The 17,926-nt window shown below is 35.1% G+C and overlaps 1 protein-coding gene across 7 annotated transcripts in view; it reads right to left on the bottom strand.

The window, feature by feature from the left end:
• Positions 1-17,926, bottom strand: part of NLK (nemo like kinase) — a 148,402-nt gene that overhangs the window by 46,284 nt on the left and 84,192 nt on the right. For all 7 annotated transcript variants that reach the window (XR_014257664.1, XR_014257665.1, XM_082442281.1 and 4 more), the window contains exons 2-3: positions 13,599-13,728; positions 5,112-5,167 (exon numbers count right to left, since the gene is read on the bottom strand). Coding sequence is in view for 5 of the 7 variants with exons in the window: in XM_082442281.1 (XP_082298407.1) it covers positions 5,112-5,167; positions 13,599-13,728 (186 nt within the window). In the remaining 2 variants the exon portion in view is untranslated. The remainder of the gene's footprint in view (positions 1-5,111; positions 5,168-13,598; positions 13,729-17,926) is intronic.

Genomic DNA, 17,926 nt, shown 5'->3' with positions numbered 1-17,926 from the left:
TAAGAGCACTCTTGGCCCATTGGACCAGTCAACATGGGTTCAAATCCCAGCTCTATCATTTTTAAGTGACCTTGATCAAGTTATCTGCCTCTCTGAGCTACAGTTTCTTCATCTTTAAAATGGAGTTAAAGGTATTTAGAACAATGCCTGACACACTAAATTTTAAAAAAGTAAAGAGCCAAAGAGTCAGTAGATACTAAGGTGGTTAAAGTCAGGAATTTTGCTGTTCTTGGACTGTTCTGCTAACTTTTCTTTGGTTTTGCCTTTCTTTGTCTCTGTCCTAGGCTTCAGGGCTAAGGAGCCAGAATTGGTGACAGTGGGTAAGTGAAAGTTTTTGTTTTAAATCATCAAATGCTTTTCAAGTAATCAGCTTGGAAACTAAAATGGGAAAGAGTGAAAAATCAGATCCTCAACGCTCTCAGGATGTGTAGATTTTTTTTCTATCACTATACTTTCCAACCTATATTATAATTATTGTTTACATGATTGTATCCCCCACTAGATTACAAACTTGAAAGGCAGAGACTATCTTATTTATGTAGCACCTACTATATGTTAGGTACTGTTCTAAGCGCTGGGAATACAACAGTGAGCAAAACAGAAAAAAATTCCTGGTTCTAGGAACATAGTTGATGCTTATGCTTATTGAATAAATGAAGAGGAAATTCTAACAATATGGGAATCTTCAGAACTCCTAAAATGTAGATTTCTGGTCCTTGCTGGTACTGTTGTTGCAGAAAGAGTGTACTTATATATGCATATACACATTTTATTTTGTTTGTTCTTAGCTTTTCACTGGCTCCTAAGATTCCCTGAGGGTTATAGAGCTGTTTCATAGCACTAGGGAATTACATATTGTGTATATAAAATATAGTATACTAACACTATCAATTAAACTACTGCATCTGGGAGTAGTTTAAGTGATAGTATTACATTATTGCCTACCAAGGACTTTAACTGGCTGAACTGGATGTGTAGGTTCCCTCGCTGCCTTTACGACAAGAAATTCCTGTTTAAACATTGCCTGCACAAGCCAAACCTATTAATTCAAACGGGGCCATTTCTGAAAGTGAAAGGAGAAACTTATTTAGTATTTATACCAGGATATCAGGTAAAATCCAGGAGTCCTGGCAAACTGGGACACACAGTCATCCCGTTAGACATCTTGTTTCCAGTGGTTTTAGGCTGTAATTGTTTCTAGCACAGAAGACCTGTACCATCCATATTCTTCTCCATAAAATGCTAAGATTATGTTTCTCAAGTTAAAAAGAAGCTTTTCCCAAAGCAAGCCAAATTTTAATTTCTAATCCAGTTGGCATCTAGTACTTTCTGGGAAGGGGCCTGTTTATGTTACAGAGTCCAGAATCCTGATGGAAGCATGATAAGTAATGTTTTCCAATCAAACAATTAGAAACTTGTTTCTCTTGGATGAAATTTCAGTAGGCTCAAAGTAATTAAATGCCAAACTGCTTTCATACACATTTCCAAATAGGAACTCAAAGTGCAAGATGAATAATGTAATCCTTTAACAAGCTGAAAGCTCAATTCAGAAAAAATATAATCTTTCTTAATTATTAAAGAATATATTTTCTAGGTGTATATATTAGATTTTAAAACTATGAAAACACAAACGCTAAAAGATACAGAGATCATAGTAGAATTTATTGCTCTTTCCATACCTGACTCATCTGTTGAACCCTGTAGGAAGATTTGTAAACAGTTATAATCATTGTCTTTTTAAAAGTTGCTTAAGGAGGTATCTAAAGATGCATGGTCTTTCAAAACCCAAGCTAAATCTTTGGTGGGCACTGATATAATCATTTTTATTACAGTTTTAGGGAAAAACATATGATTAACTGTGTGATACCCATGTTGACACTTACTGTGATTGTGACACCTGATTAGATCAAAATGTTCATAGACCTCAGATTTTCGAAAATGATATTAACTATTCAATTAGTTTTAAAAAGACCTGGTTTAAAATACTATTTGCGAAAACTTACATATGCAATATAACATCCCAATTTTCTAGTCTTAGAAAAAAGTGTAATGATATGGTACTTTATGTTCAATGGAAGATTACTAAAGATTATTTCTTTCCCTTTACAACTTAAATAATATGATATATATTTTTGACTCTATAAACTGACTCCTTTATCGACTAAATATTAGAACATCCATTAGATGAATAGCAATATGTGTACACAGAACTTACCTAAAACAAGAGCCTCAAACAGTCCTCAAAAATAGTTTCTTCAAAGCACAATTCCAAGATCATATATTTAAAATTCAAAATATTATCCATTCTAAAATCCTCCAACTTGAAAAAAGCACTGTCTAAAACCATGTGTAATGTGTATGCCATGATTTTGAGATACTATAGAGGGAGCTGCTGGCACAGAGGGATACTATATTAAGTTGAAATCAAACAGTAACTTGAGATCCTATTAATCCTCAATATTTTTGTGTTGTAGGTAGTAAGTTTTCTTATTTTTCAGAGGGAAACTGAGGGGAAAACTTTTTTTTGCTTTGACTACAACAAATTTATTTGTATTAAAAAGCACAGGACACAGAAAACTTTCTATTTAGAACATTAGAAGAATCGGGCAGAGCATATATGTAATAACTAAGGCATTTCTTAATGTTTCCATTTAATAGCTGTTCTAAAACACAAAATTTTAGTATTTTGTTTCCCAAGCTAAACCATGCCTTCCTAAAAAGTCTTTATAATCCTGTAGCAGCTATAGGTTTAATTCTTTTTTATGTTAACAGGATTTGGTGCTTTCCAAATGGCACCACCACTGGAAAACACCTTTTTTCTGTGTATCATTCTACATATAGCTAAAAATTATACAACAGAAATAAAGAATATTGAGGTTTAGGTTTGAAGGTTTTTCCATCTGTAGCCAGCTAATTACTGTGAAAGCACAGGTGTCAATCTTTTAACCTGAAGGTAAATAATTAAATAAAAAAGTAAAACATTTAAGTAAATGGTGTACTAGGGGTTCCATGAATATTTTATGACAAAGGCTTTTAATTTAAACATTCATGAACAATTTTAGGGAAAGAATTTCATAGAAACATTCTGCTAGCTAATGAAATGGGCTGAAATCAGCTACCAACCACTCATGGTTTTAAACCATAACTATGCTAAAATTTCCTCTGCTTTGCAAGTATTTGAGATAATAATGAATCCAGGATCTCCCAGACTCAAATTATGGCCTATAATAATAAGTGATTGAGAACTCCTAGCTTATAAAAGCACACATAGGGTTTTTAAAGGAATGACAAACCCAAGTACAAAAAATTAATGCCTGATGTAAACAATTCATGCTTGAACTATAAGATAAGACAGACATGGATATAATGAATTAGCTAAGTTCAGTGAAGAAATTCTAAAAATATCTGACATTCATTTAAAATACTCATATTCACCAATTATCTTATATGAAAACATTCATTCCCCAGAGATGGTCTAAGCGTAGTAAAGGGTTAATTCAGCAGATCTGGGTTGCCCCAAACCTACACATTCCAAAAGTCTTTAGGACTGGCCTCCAACTGGCTCCTGGGAAATAACCTCTGAACTCTTGCAATATCCTGCCTCATATGAATGTCTTAGTATACATGATGCTTTGGCCATACCAGATGGCTTACACTAACAATGTGATTTATGGTGAACACCTGTTTTTGTTCACCTGGGGCCCTGGGCCAGCTGTATTAGTTCAACCTCTGGGTGAGGAGAAGGGAGGAGGGCTGAAGACTGAGTTGCTAAGGTCAGTCCCTAAGGCTCACTGACCTCCAATAAAAACTCTGGACACCAAAGCTCAGGTGAGCTGCCCTGGTCAATAACATTTACCTGTGTTGTCATACACTGTTGTTGTGAGAATTAAACTCTATCTGTGCAATTCCACTGGGAGAGGACAACTGGAACTTTGTGTCTGGTTTCTCTTGGACTCTGCCTTATGTACCTTTTTCCTTTGCTGATTTTAATCTATATCCTTTTGTTGTAATAAACTGTAACCATGAGTAGAACAGCTTTCCTGGGTCCTTGAGTCCTTTCACTGAATCATCAACCCTGAGGGTGATCTTGGGGACCCCTGACATACCTGTAAATCCAGTAAAATTATTATTTAATAAAGAAAATTTCTTAATTTCCAAAGAGGCAGAAACAGTATTACACACTCAGAGGAATGCCTTCTAGTATGTGGATGCCCTTCCCACCAACAAAAAGGATAAAGAAGGTGGCTCCTGGCCAGGTGTAGAAAGTTGCTTCTGCTGAATGAAACAAGTACTGCCCCCATCCTACCAGCTTCCTTCTTTTCTTCAGTGAGGAGCCAGGTAATCTTCAGGAAGTCTAAGAAATGGAATCCTTAATGTTCTCACCTCAGTTGCTACCACTGACCTATAGCTGAGGAGAAAAGAACTTTCTCAATCCTTCTTTCCTTAGATTAATTTTATACTTTTTAAAAAAGGTGTGTCAGAACCATCTGGCCTGGCCCAAGATCTCATTTTTGTATACCAAGAGGTATACAAAGACTCTATCAGCCAGGAGCTGGTCAAGGGCCAGTCTCTTCTTTGGAATGTACAGGGGTGGAGCACCCCAAGTCCACTGAGTTAACCCTTTACTGCACAAAGGGATTAGTTCCACAAAGGACTGGTGGGATAAAATATCACCAAGAATTATAGTATTCAAGAGCTCTCTTTAATTTTCACCTTACCCCAAGTGGTGGATAAAAGGGCAGTATTACCTTCTTGACTGATTGGCAGTTGTTGTATAGTGATAAGAGCACTTTATTGAGTTCTACTACAACACAGCTGCCTCAGTGGTTTCACCAGCAAAATGGGAATAGCAATACCTATCTCACAAGGCTGTGGCGATTAAATGAAATATCTGTTCAGAAGTCTTGTTTTGTGGTATCACCACTCAGGATATATTGATAATGTTGTGCTCTGTCAGATACTTGGGATTTCAAAATTACCTGGTTCCAGGTACTCAACCACTTCTGCAAGGATGAGACTTAATACACTTCAAGGCATGAACCCCAGAAGGTGCTAGAAGAACAAATTAATAAAAAATTGCTCCCTTCTTTCACATTCCCTGGTTAGGATACATTTCTTCAAAATAGTCAATGTGTGGAGGTTGGAGTATGTCAAGGGCAGAGAGTACCTGGGAAAAGGAAAAAAAAAAAAAAAGCCAAATTTAGAGAAACAAAAAAGAAACAAAATATGACATAAATGCAAAAAGACACTATTAACTCATTAATGATTTTAGGCTTGGTTACAACTGAACACTGAGATTAACTAAATTTATCAATCAAGAAACATGGTCCAAAACATTAAGATAGGTTTTGTAAAATCACTATCAAAGACAATTTTACTTACGCCAATATGAGAGAGGCAACTGGGTTATACTACATGCTACCAGAACCCCTGCACAGGAGAGTGCTGGAAAGAAATGCCCGATTTTTAATAATCAGTGTTGCTCTAAGAGCATGAGGAGCCATATCTACCATTCATTCCTTTACTCCTCTCTTCAAAAAATGTTTACTAAGTGCATTCTATCTGGCGGGTACTGTGGGAGGCTCTCGGGTAAAGCTGATGAATAAAACTGATAATCATCCCTGTTCTGGAGACCACAGGAGAGGAAGGCATTAAACAAATAGTTACACAAAAATATAATTGTGACATTTATTATTATGAAGGGAAAAAGTAAAGAGGAGTGGGAGAAAGAGTTTCCCTGAAGCAAAACTACTCTAAGAGTTGAAGGGTGAATAGGTGTTGGTCAGGCAATGTAAAGGCACTGAGGCAAGAAAGAACCAGGCAGATTATAGAAACAGAAATGCCAGTGCTTATGGAACATAGTGGGTGGGAAGAAAATAGACTGGGATAAAACAGAAGAGAAAGGCAGGGTTATATCACACAAAGTCTCTTTAAATTATGGTAAGTGTTTTGGATCTTATTCCAAGTACAAAAAAAGAAGTCACTAGGGTAGGAAAAAAAGACTTTAAGGCATCTGAAATTCAAGTCCTTTATAAAAGCAGCACACTACCAATGTAACTTCTGCCATCGAAACACAACAAATAGGCCTTCTTTCCCTACCAGCTGTTTATCTACTCTTTTAAGCCCCATCTATGATGTCACACCTAAGAATCTCAATCTATCTTGCTAATGAGAAATACCAGGCTCAAAGGATATAGAAGAAATTATTTAACAGGAAATAAACTGTGTAGTACAAGTTCAAATTTTCTGATCTTTAGCTTAGTTTTTTAAGAAAAAAATTTTTTTTATTATGGAGAATTTCAAACATATAAAAGTGGGCAGAATAGTATAAAGAATACACATGTAATCAAGACCTGGCCTTAGTAGTTATCTACACATGACCATTCTTGCTTCATCTATGCCCTCCACTCTCCCTATATAATTCTGAAGAAAATACAAGACTTATTTCAGCTATACATCAGTAAATATCTCTAAAAGATAAAAACTTTAAAAAAGTACAATCATCAAATCTGAAAATTTACTGTTTTTCAATACCATCAAATATCCAGTGCTCAAATTTCTAATTTTCTTATTTTTTTAAAAAAAGTTTGTTAATCTAAATCAGCAGCTGAAGAAGATTTACATATTATGGTTGATTTATGTCTTTCAAGTTTTACCTACAGATTTCTCCTCCATTTCTTTCTCTTTTCCCCTTGCAATTTATGTATGGAAGGAACCTTGTTCATTTTAAAGGTTATTCTTTTTCAAGCCAAAAGTTTGTCACTTTAAAATTTTTAATTAAACTAAAACCTCCTGTATTGAAAAAGCCTTCACTCACTTTAAAACCAGTTAAATATAAAGGTTTTAAAATAGTTTAGATGCTTTATAAAGAATATCTATATTTCCTTTCTGAATTAAAATGTTTATACGTAGACTCCTCGTATAAATGGAAAATAACAGATTTTCCAGTTCCTTCAAAGAATAATTTTTATCATATGAAAGATAAATTATTTCATTTCTATATTTTTAAAAACCTATAATTAGCTAGTGTCACAAATTCACATAAATTCATTTCTCATTATGTGATGGAAAAAATTTTAACATGAATATTTGATGCTTGTGGAAGGCAGTTAAAAATTAATGTTTTACTTGACATCTTTTGGACTCTAAGCTCTGTATCTGAACAACATACATCCTGTCTTGGGGGAAAACAGAATGCAATGAGTGACAGCGTCCATTAGACAAAGCTATTTTACACTTCAAATCTATCTGCTATAATTAGAGGTTATCTAAAGGAAAGTGACAACCATGTATTTTAAACCTTGATAGAGAAGAATGAGGCTTTCTTACTCCAAATTTGATGAGGCTTTTTGTAGAAAAGCCATATAAAACAGTGTTAGACATCTGCACCAAAGCATTTAGCTGTGATTCTTAGCTTCGAAGGTACAATATTTTAAACTCTGCCTGGAATTTTTGAAATGGCTGTTGTCTTATTGGATGATGGCATTCCACAGTGTTTCTAGGTGGCAAAAACAGTGCTTAGACCATTAGAGATGATCCATGAATCTCAGAAGTGGTGTAAATGAGGAAGTGAGAAGCAATAAGTGGCAGAGTTTCAAACTCCAGACTTCATGCCTGACTCACTATTTAAAAAGCCCAAGTCCTTCTATAACCCCTCTGTTATCTGTGGGAATAAAGTGCGTGAGATTAGCCTTATGATGTAAACAGGAGGACCCTTGTAAAGACTTTGACTTGTAAAGAGTGAAGTATCCCAAAATACCACAGACTCGTCAGAGGATCTCAGATACAAAAAAAGCAAGCAGACTTGTTTAATTAAAAAATGAACTAAAGCTACATCCTTAAATAATGGTCATTACCAGTGTCTCAGCATACTTCTCACATCTTTTAAGAGTTGGACAAAAGCTCACTGCGGTAGCTGCTTTTTAGAATTTTAACCCCTGTGATGTTAGAAGATTCACTATCAATTGGTTACATGATGAGTTAATGGCTTAGTGTTTTTTTTAGTTAATCCTTTATCAATAAAACAATTGCTGTGAATAATCGCAATCCTAAATGTAAAGGCTAAAAATTTAACTGTTTGTAGAGTGCATTCCCATATTTAAGCAAAGGAGCTCCCACCTCCCCATTCTCTCACCACCACCCCCACCCGGAATAGATTTCAAGTTCTTTAAGGTAGCGACTATTACTATTTTTTATAGAGTTGTAAGATATAATAAAGTATACAAATCCTAAGTGTATAATCTGATTAATTTTTACATACAAAGTGTATAACATGATAAATATTTACTCCATGGTTAAAATCTAGATCAAGAAATTAAGGATTTCAGGGCCCCCCCTTGCTCCTTTCCAGTCAAAACCCATCTCTGCTCAGAGATTACGATTATTCTCATTTCCATCACCACAGACTCCTTTTGCCTGTCCTTGAACTTTATACAAATTGAATCATAATGAGTGAAGACCTTTGTATATGGCTTCTTTCATTTACTGTTATGCCTGTGAGATACACCCGGATCCTCATTCTTTTTATTGATGTGTAGTATACCATTATATGAACTAACACAGTGTATTTATCCAGAGTACTGCTGGCAAACTTTTGGGTTGTTTCCAAATGGTATCATGAATAAAGTTTCTATGAACATTTTTGTACATGTCCTTTGGTAGATATTTGCAGTCATTTGTCTTGAGTATACCAAAGAGTACACATGCTGGGTCATCGGGCAGGTGTATATTTAGCTTTAGCAGAAACTGCCAGGTTTCCTAAGTGGTTTTACGAATTTACAATCTCACCAGCAATGATGGGTTTCAGCTGATTCACATCCTTGTCAACACTGGGTATTGTCAGTCTTTTATTTAAGCCATTCTGGTGAGTATGCAGTAGTATCTCACTAGTCTTAATTTACATTTCTCTGATGACTAACGACTTTGAGCACTTTGTCATATGCTTATTAGCCATTTGGTTATCCTTTTATGTGAAATTCTTGATTAAGTCTTTTACTGATGGGCAAAAATTCTTGATTTGTAGAAGCTCTTTATAAGATATATGATGTTTAGATAATGAATTTACAGTCTGAAAAATGTCAAGTAAAATATTTATTTCTAATGGTCTTCCTCAAATGCTAAATATTTATTTTAAAACTTGTTCTATCACATAATATATTCTGGAAACAAGTTTTTTGTTGGATAATGCCTGAGGTCTGTCTTTTCATTCTCTTAAACTTCTGATGAGCATTAATTTTTAATGTTAATGGTGTCCTGTTTAACACTTTTTTAAAAAAAAGGTCAATGCTTTGTCTAGTTAAGAAATCTTTGCTTATTTCAAAGTCATGAAGACATTTTCCTATGTTTTATTCCAGAAGTTTTGTTATTTTACTTTTCATATTTAAGTCTATGATCCATTTTGAATTAATTTATGTGTATGTCATGAAGTAGATTTTTTTCATATGGATATCTAATTGATTCCTGTTTATTTGTTTTTAAAAGTCTTTATTGAATTTGTTACAATATTGCTTCTGTTTCATGTTTTGGTTTTTTGGGCACAAGGCATGCGGGATCTTAGCTCCCCAACCAGGGATCGAACCCACACCCCCTGCATCGGAAGGCGAAGTCTTAACCACTGGACTGCCAGGAAAGTCCCTGATTCCTGTTTATTGAAATGGCTATCCATTTCCCTCTGGATTGCAGTGGCACCTGTCTTGTAAATCAGGTGGACATGTATGTGTATGTCAGTTTACAGACTCTCTATTCTGTTCCATTAATCTATTTTTCTATCCTTGTGCTGCCTTGATTATTATAGCTTCATATGTTTCAAGTGTGAATCTCCTACTTTGTTCAACTTCTTCAAGATTGTCTTGAGTATTTTAGGTCTTTTCCATTTCCATTAACTTTAGAATGTTTGTCAATTTCCACACACACATACGCATAAAACCCTGCTGGGATTCTCCTTGGGATTACATTGAATACATAGTTCAACTGGGGAAGAATATGGGTATTAACCACAGTGAGTATTCCAATTCATGAACGCAAGAGCCTGTATTATTTTTTAAATGCATCAAGAATCTGCTCAGTACCACAAATTTTAGGCACAGAGCACACAAAACCAAATCCACCGATAAGTAACATATTCTAAGTATCCTTTGCCTTTTCATACTCCTTAGCAGCAGAATCATTAGCATTAATAATGTCTGCAGCCAAACAGCTTGTCTGCATTCAGAGAAGGGAGGGTCCTATTGGTATGATTCTTTATCCTACTTATGAACCTAGAGAGGCCTTATTTGAGTTCAGTCAGACTATACAAAGGAAAACAAATGATCCCCCTTTGCCTTCACTACCTCCTCTTTTGCCTCCTCTACTCCAGAACTAAAAGGTTGGGAAAAAGTAACTCCAAGAGAGATCACTGAGGTTATCATTCCGGACTCCGAGATTTCATATTTTTTTTCCCTGTCACTTTCACTCACTCACTTACTCTTCAATAGACTGACTACCTACCGTGTGCTTAGTGCTATTGCCTAAGGACAAGAAAAACCCAAGAACTCTATTACAGGGGCTCTTAGCAGGAATCAATGGGTCCTAAGGAGGCACTGGATGGGCATTAAAGGACTAGTAAAAGTCTAAAATGACATAAAAATTATGTGTATATGTATTTTTCCAAAAGAGGGTTCATGGCATTCATCAGATCATCAAAGAATGAAAAAACCCTCAGTCATCCTTTTTCCATGCTGATAAAATGACAACTCTGTGTGTGTGTGTGTGTGTGTGTGTGTGTACACACACGCACAAGTGCACAGATGGGCAAAGTAGAGAATATTTTGTCAGATTTTATAATATCTCAGATTCTGACTAGACACTGCTGAGAGGCTTACACAACATCAATCTTTAGAAAGTTAAACCCATTTCTGTTTCTCTAAGTTGCTACATCAAGGCGAACCTATCCCTTTAAGATGAACAACCTTTAAGGAAAAAAATGTGCGTGTGTGTGTGTGCATGTGTGTGCGTGTGTGTGTGTATGTGTATCTCAATCAGTCAGATCACCTGAAATCAATGAATATGATACAATGACTTTGAAGGTTCTGTTCAAAAGAAAATCTAAAGGCTTCCAGGGTTTTGCAGCTATTCTCTGACACATAAAAAGCCACATCCAAATTAAAATCCAACCTTCCTACAACAGCCAGGTTAATCTTTCTAAATGCCATTTTCATCATGACATTCCTTTCTTTTCCTTCTATTCAATCAAATGTTAATCTCAAAAGGCTCATCTTAAGGTTTCTCCCTGTTTAAAGCATCTTTGAGATTCGAAGTCCATGACAATTACTCTCTTTTTCTTAATAGTACAATACTTGTCTGTCATCTTTCACCTGAGAAGCTTTAAAAAAATACAGCTACCTGGGTCTGAACCCCAGAGATTACAGTGTAGTAGGTCTGGGATGAAACCCATGAATCTGCATTTTTAAGGCTCACTTGGTGATCCGAATATATTTTTAGATTTGGTTGCCCAGCTTTTCACTATTCGCAGAACACACAGTGTCCGGCATTAACGTTTAACCATGCTGGCAGTCCTCCCACAGCACTGTTATCACAGTATTTATCACATTACTAAACTCCTTGAGGGTAGAAACCCCTAGAAGCTGATGTAGTTTAGGGATATAGGATGTGCACAATAAATGTTTACTGAATTAATGAATATGGGCCCTGAAGCAAGACAGATTTAGACTTCAATCTTGTGCCACCTTGACCTTGGGCAAATTACTTAACTCTAAGCTTTGGTTTCCTCCTCTGTAAAGTAGGGATAATAAGCCCTATCTGACAAGACTTTTAAGTATTAAATTAATATATGTAAAGGACCTACACATTTTCTGACCCTTGGTAACAAATGCTTAAACACCTGGTCCACTTCCTTCAAAAAAGGACCATGTTTTGAACTTTTTTTTGCATTCTCCACATGACCTAGCACTGCACTCTGCACACAGGACACAATTAATAAACATCTGTTGTCTTAACTACATCAAATACCAGTTGCCTCTTAGATTGGCATTCCACACATACCAGGTATGCTGGCCCTGAGATGCTTTTGTAGATCTCAGTGCACAGCATAAATTCATTATGTATAAAATAGTGGTGCCATGATGTCCCATCTCCAACTATCTGCCTCACTTTTGAACATTCCCACAGAAATCACAAGCACTCTTTTACGATACAGCTCAGGAGCTCTGAACAGTAGTTGCTGTGTTTTTAATATGTGTGATTTTCAAGAATGCAGTTTGTTTCTTTTCTTACACTACTCACTCTGACACTATCTTTGTAACTTAATTAGTTACTATATAGGAATGAGTCATGAGCAAAGAGAGCAACATATACAGATAGCAGCCTATTACACCATCCCTCCTTTATAAAAGAAGCCAAGATAGGTTTGAATAAACCATTGAAACCCTTAGTAAGTGAATTTCTGATGCCACCTTCAAAATATTTCTTCATTGTGGATCCCTTTACTTGAGTCTCTGACAATGTACATAAGGTCTGTACTCTTTGATGCTGGGGTGGCACTCACTCAGGCAAATTCAAGAAATAAATAGCAAAGCAAGCACTAGACATCATTCTAAAATCACTTCCAAAATTTCAGGAAACAGTCATAAAACAGCAACTGGAATGATGTTTTCAAAGTTATTGAAACAAACACACTGCTAGGCAGTTCCAACTGAATGAAAGACAAGCAGTTACTTTCTAAAAAAGTTTAAGGAAAATGGATTTCAAGAGGGGTAATCAATAAAGTGAAATGTGTCAAACCAAGGAGCTTCAAGTGAACATATTCTAAGTTTGATATTCCTAGTTTTACCAAATAGTTCAAACTTTTACAAATTTATCTCTTAAAGTGTGACCTACACTTCGGCCAAAGTTCTTCAGGTTCCTGTGCAAACAAGCAGTCAGACTCACAAGAAATTATCGTTTTCCTGATTTTTATTTCAGCAATTAAAATAGCACAGGTTGAGTACCAAATGCAGAATGTGAGGCAGTTTTTCTTTTCATATGAAACTGAAAACTAAGAGTTCAATGTTAACATCCCCCAGGTAAGTTTTACACATACCAAACTTTTAATTCAGGATTAGTTGAGAAGAAGCTCTCTCAAACCACTGTGATTCTATTTCCCCACGAATCCTGACATCTCTAAACACAGCCATAAATAAGATAAACTATGTTATCTTTAAAAGCTGTATTGTTTTTAAGAGGAGAAACTTTTTTCTCACATCTTTAACTTAATCTCTGGTTTAAAATATTAAAAGATATAAATAAAGCATTTAAAATCAGGGGCCAATTACTTCTATTTAAATCACTCAGACTACATATTATACTCTATTTTTACGTTGTACATTAGTATTGTTCCCAAGCTAAATATTAACATTTGCTTTAAATCAATTAATATTTATCTGTCAATCAATAAATCCTAGAATTCACTTAAACTTGCTCATTCACAAAAAAGGTCTAATTTGTCTCAGGTTTCCAAATCCCTTAATATGGTACATGTACCCCTTTTAACTCTCTTTTGCTCTTTACTAATATAATCAAACATACTTAGGAAATAGTTTATCCCAAACACTGATTTCACTTACATTATCATGTTTAAAAAAACACAACATCTTCAATTCCCGGAAGACCCTTTTGCAAGAGACCAGATTCTGGAAGACGTTGGGCATCTTTTTGAGTGCTACTCTCTTTCCATCTCTTGGATCTGTTACTGACCTAAAGACACAATATTTAGGGGGAGAGGAAAAAAAGACAGAGAAATCAATCCCAAACTTTGTTCTTCAATGTTTCAGAGCATGACAAATACCTTTATGTTAAAACACTCAATATTAAATCCACTTAATAATGCTTCAGGTATCAGTGAGAAAGATAAAAAAAAGTATAATCAAAGAGAATGTTTAGCCCACCCAACTCATTTGCCATGCTTTTTTCTTTTTTTAAAATCTCTGTCTAAATTTCTATAAACACTTAATCTTCCTGAGAGGTCACTTAGCAATACATCTGAGGTAGGAGGGCTACTAGTGGTAAACCCATTTTAAAGACGGGAGAAAAAGTATTGAACATTAACACGACTGAAGTCAAATTAGTTTTATGCTTTATTTTCAGAACCAAATTCAAGATGGAAGAGGTGTTCATACAGATGTGGTCACTTTTAGTTGAACGTAGAGAATACAATTTGAGTATTTTGGTTTCTTATATAAATAAAACATCTTTTAGTAATACGGGTTTCAGTACATTTCAGGACACAACAGTGTCCCCTCATGAGTCTGAGTGGCAGCTTAGGTGCTGTAGCTTCTAGGTTATGGTAACTTCTTCCCTTTTGTTTCTCAGTTCTTGGTATGATAGCTGCCTCTTGTGGTTACTCTCTCTTTAATAGCTCAGTGTCTGCCTTTTCTCTCTTTTAGCCTTCTAACACCTATATTGCCAACTCCTTGTATTATATTTCCCTGTGTTTGAAATACTAATGTGTTTCCATTTTTCTGATTGGACCCAATCGATACATATTAAATCAAAGCGTTTTGGTAAACATGGCCAATTGGCCATCTGGCTAATCGAGTTTCCATGAATTAACCTAAAGCTTTTTTCCTTCCACCCATCACTGATGATTGGTTGTCTTTGTAGAATTTATTCCTGTCAGATTTATTTTGCTAGATTCCCATCATGCTCGGCTACCATTATCTTTCATTTTCTGTTTCAGCCATTCAATGCTTTGGCTATTCCTCCCAGATTTGTATCATTTTGAAATCTGGTCTGTATATCATCAATGCCTTTATCCAAGTTGTTAATTAAAGTTTAGAACAGGACTGAGGACAGAGCTCTGCAACAGATACAACACTAGAAGCCATCTATGAGGCCGGTATCCAATCATTAATCTGGGGTATGGTTAGTCAATTATTTATTTATTTAATTAACTACAATCACTCAGTTTATTTCTTCATCTTGTCCACAAGGAAATAAGACACTCATCAAATTGCCTTCCTGAAAATAAAGTATTCCTATTTTTTACCCAAAAATCATACCAAACTTCTTTATGAATATCATCACTTCCTTATAAATGTATCTTAGTGATTGCTACTTCCTAAGTTCTTGTAAAACTCTTAAACAGTGCATTCTAGTATTTTTAAAACAGCATGAGGACTTCACTTTCTCCCACTGATTGAAAATTTGCTAAAACAATTAAGTATTATCACTTTCAAGTCTTCAGTAGCTTGAAATGTAATTCAACTAGGCTAAGAGACCTAACATTTTTGACTGTTGTTTAAAAAACACCAACCAAAATCCACAACACTGTTTAGAATCCACATAATCTAGGAAAGTAAAATAGGAAGGAAACCAAATATAACATTATATTGACTATTAAAATTTTTTTCCTGTTTAAATACACCACTTCTGTAGCTAGATACTAGAAGATAAAAAAAGTCAATGAAACAGCAAGGAAGGGAAATTCTGGATCACACATTGCACAGTAGTCATTGCCTCTCGAGTTTTCTTTAATCTAGAACAGTTAATTAGCATTTCTTTATCTTTTATGACATTGCCATTTTGGAAGAGTACAGGCCAGTTATTTTGTAGACTGTTCCTCAGTTTGGGTCTATCTGGCATTCTCTTGAGATTAGATTCAGGTTCTGTATTTTTCACAGGAATAACACAGATGACTTCTTAGCGCACCACGTTAGGAGGCCCATGAAGTCGATTTTTCCCATTACTGGTGATAACTTTGATCACTTGGATGAGGTGTCTGTCAGGTTTCTCCACTGCAAAGTTACTATCTTTTCCCTTTGTAACTATGTAAATATGCTATTCCTCATCAAACTCTGACCCACTACCTTTAGCATCCATGGATTTTTTTTGCCTGAATCAATGATTATTACTATGATGTTGCCAAATGGTACTTTAATAATTTTTAATATGTCTAACAGCTAGCCTGCACAATAAATATATTTTTAAAAATGAGTAAATTGATTTAACACAATACCCTTTCCAAAGACCTCATGCAGCAATACTATGCAACTTCTGACTTCTTACTGGTCTTGACCCTACTGTGGTGAGGAAAGCTGCTTTAAGATAAACCCACTCCTGGCTCAAGGTTAGTACTGTGCCTTGTAATGTTTTAAGGTAAAATTCACAAAGCAGCATTTTATTTTATTATTCATGCAAAAGCCAGTCCTGCCTGTGGCTGGTAACAATATAATCTCATGAATGTGAATGGCAGTGCAGTAATTTCATGCCATGTTGAGTTTGTTCTCTCTTAACTTGAAGTAGCAGATGCTTTAGTTCAGCACAAACAGTATCACAGAACACAGATAAGTGTGGAAGCCTGTTACACAGGAATTCTTTTATTTTCTTTGTTACTGAAAGGCTTGCTGTGCTTAGTTTCTCTGCTGCTGCAATACCCTGGTTATTTCAACTGCACTTGTTAATGAAGCTCCAGCTGTAGAGATAATGAACAACATTTAGGGCAACTTTCCTCATTTCAGAAAAAAGGAGCCATCCTTCGACCTACAATTCACTTATGACCAGTTACTTTCTCTAAAATACTGTTCGCTCTAAATGAAAACAGTGCATCTGTCATTTCATCTGATTACCTTCATAATCATTCAAGTTATATTAATAGGCACTTACTTCCTCAGTTTTAAATTAACGTTTGATTCTGTAAACACTACATTAAAAATAATGTTTTAGAAAGAGAAAAACAAAAACAAAAAAATAAAGTTTTAAGGGTTGTGAGAAAGAATCTTTTCTTACATCTGCTCCGGGTACATCAATCCTTCTCTGCACTTAGAATTTAACTTCAACTGCTTTTTAAACAGCCAAAAGAATCCACGAGCCATTCTTCAGAGAGATACAGAGTCAGTCAAAAGAGTACAATACCAGAACAGGAAGCTTTTTAGATCTGGCTGTGGTCGTTTTGTTGTAGAGTTTTCTTAATCCCAGGAAACTGTGACCACTGCCACAAATCTGATTACTGACAAGCAGAAGGGGTGAAATGAAACCAGAGTAAAACTTATCATTGGGGATACTTTCCCAGGCACTAGAATGTTACATTATAATATCTTTTAATTAGTATAACTAATCAGCAAGAGTCCCCAAGAAATTAAATGCTCCTCATTCATTTTATGTGAAGAATCTTTCCCCCATGTATTTTAGCAGTTTTAAAGTTCATGGTGCTGATACAGGTTTTTAACTATCCAAAGCAAAAAAAAAAAAAGAGAGAATGCTTCAACTTGGATTAAGAAAATCAGGTTCTTCTAATTCTAGTCACATTAACTTGTAATCAGCAATTCTCTATTTTTTGTTATACATACTACAATTACTATGTCAACTGTATCAATACAGTACACATCTCAGTAATAGAACTTCCTAGCTAGACTCTAAATATTTAATTTTTGCCTTCACATTCATTTCAAGATTCACTTCCTTAAAAGTTATTTTTACTTGTATTTAGATTAAGTTTCCTTGAGAAAACAATAGCAAACTATGAGACAAAATTTTTGACAACAAATAAGTCTAGAAAATGTTTATTTGTCCTTAGTACATATTATATGTTCATGGACACTACAGGTTAAATATGGAATTGATTTGTATGACTCTCTGGTTTTTATAATCAGAACTTCAACAAGCTCTAACTAGCTTGTGTGCACTCTGACATAATTTAGAGTTGCAAACTATTTAGAAGAACAAACCTTCTAGGCTTCCCTGCCCCCACCCAAAAACACATAGAAAAGGATTCTCATCTTTCATATTTATATAATTTGTTCCATCAGTTGGGATTTTCTGATGTTTGGTTTTTCCTTTTAAATGTTTATCCAAATTTGGTATTTGCTGAGTTAGCTCTATACATGAGAAAGCAACCCTTTTCCTTTAACTTAAGATACTTATAAATGATCCCCGAATTTGTTAATCTGATTACAAG

Source organism: Balaenoptera physalus (assembly GCF_965194825.1).
Source record: "Balaenoptera physalus genome assembly, chromosome: 20".
Classification (NCBI taxonomy): domain Eukaryota; kingdom Metazoa; phylum Chordata; class Mammalia; order Artiodactyla; family Balaenopteridae; genus Balaenoptera; species Balaenoptera physalus.
Note: the sequence above shows the minus strand (reverse complement) of the source record. Positions and strands in the feature narration are given on the sequence as shown.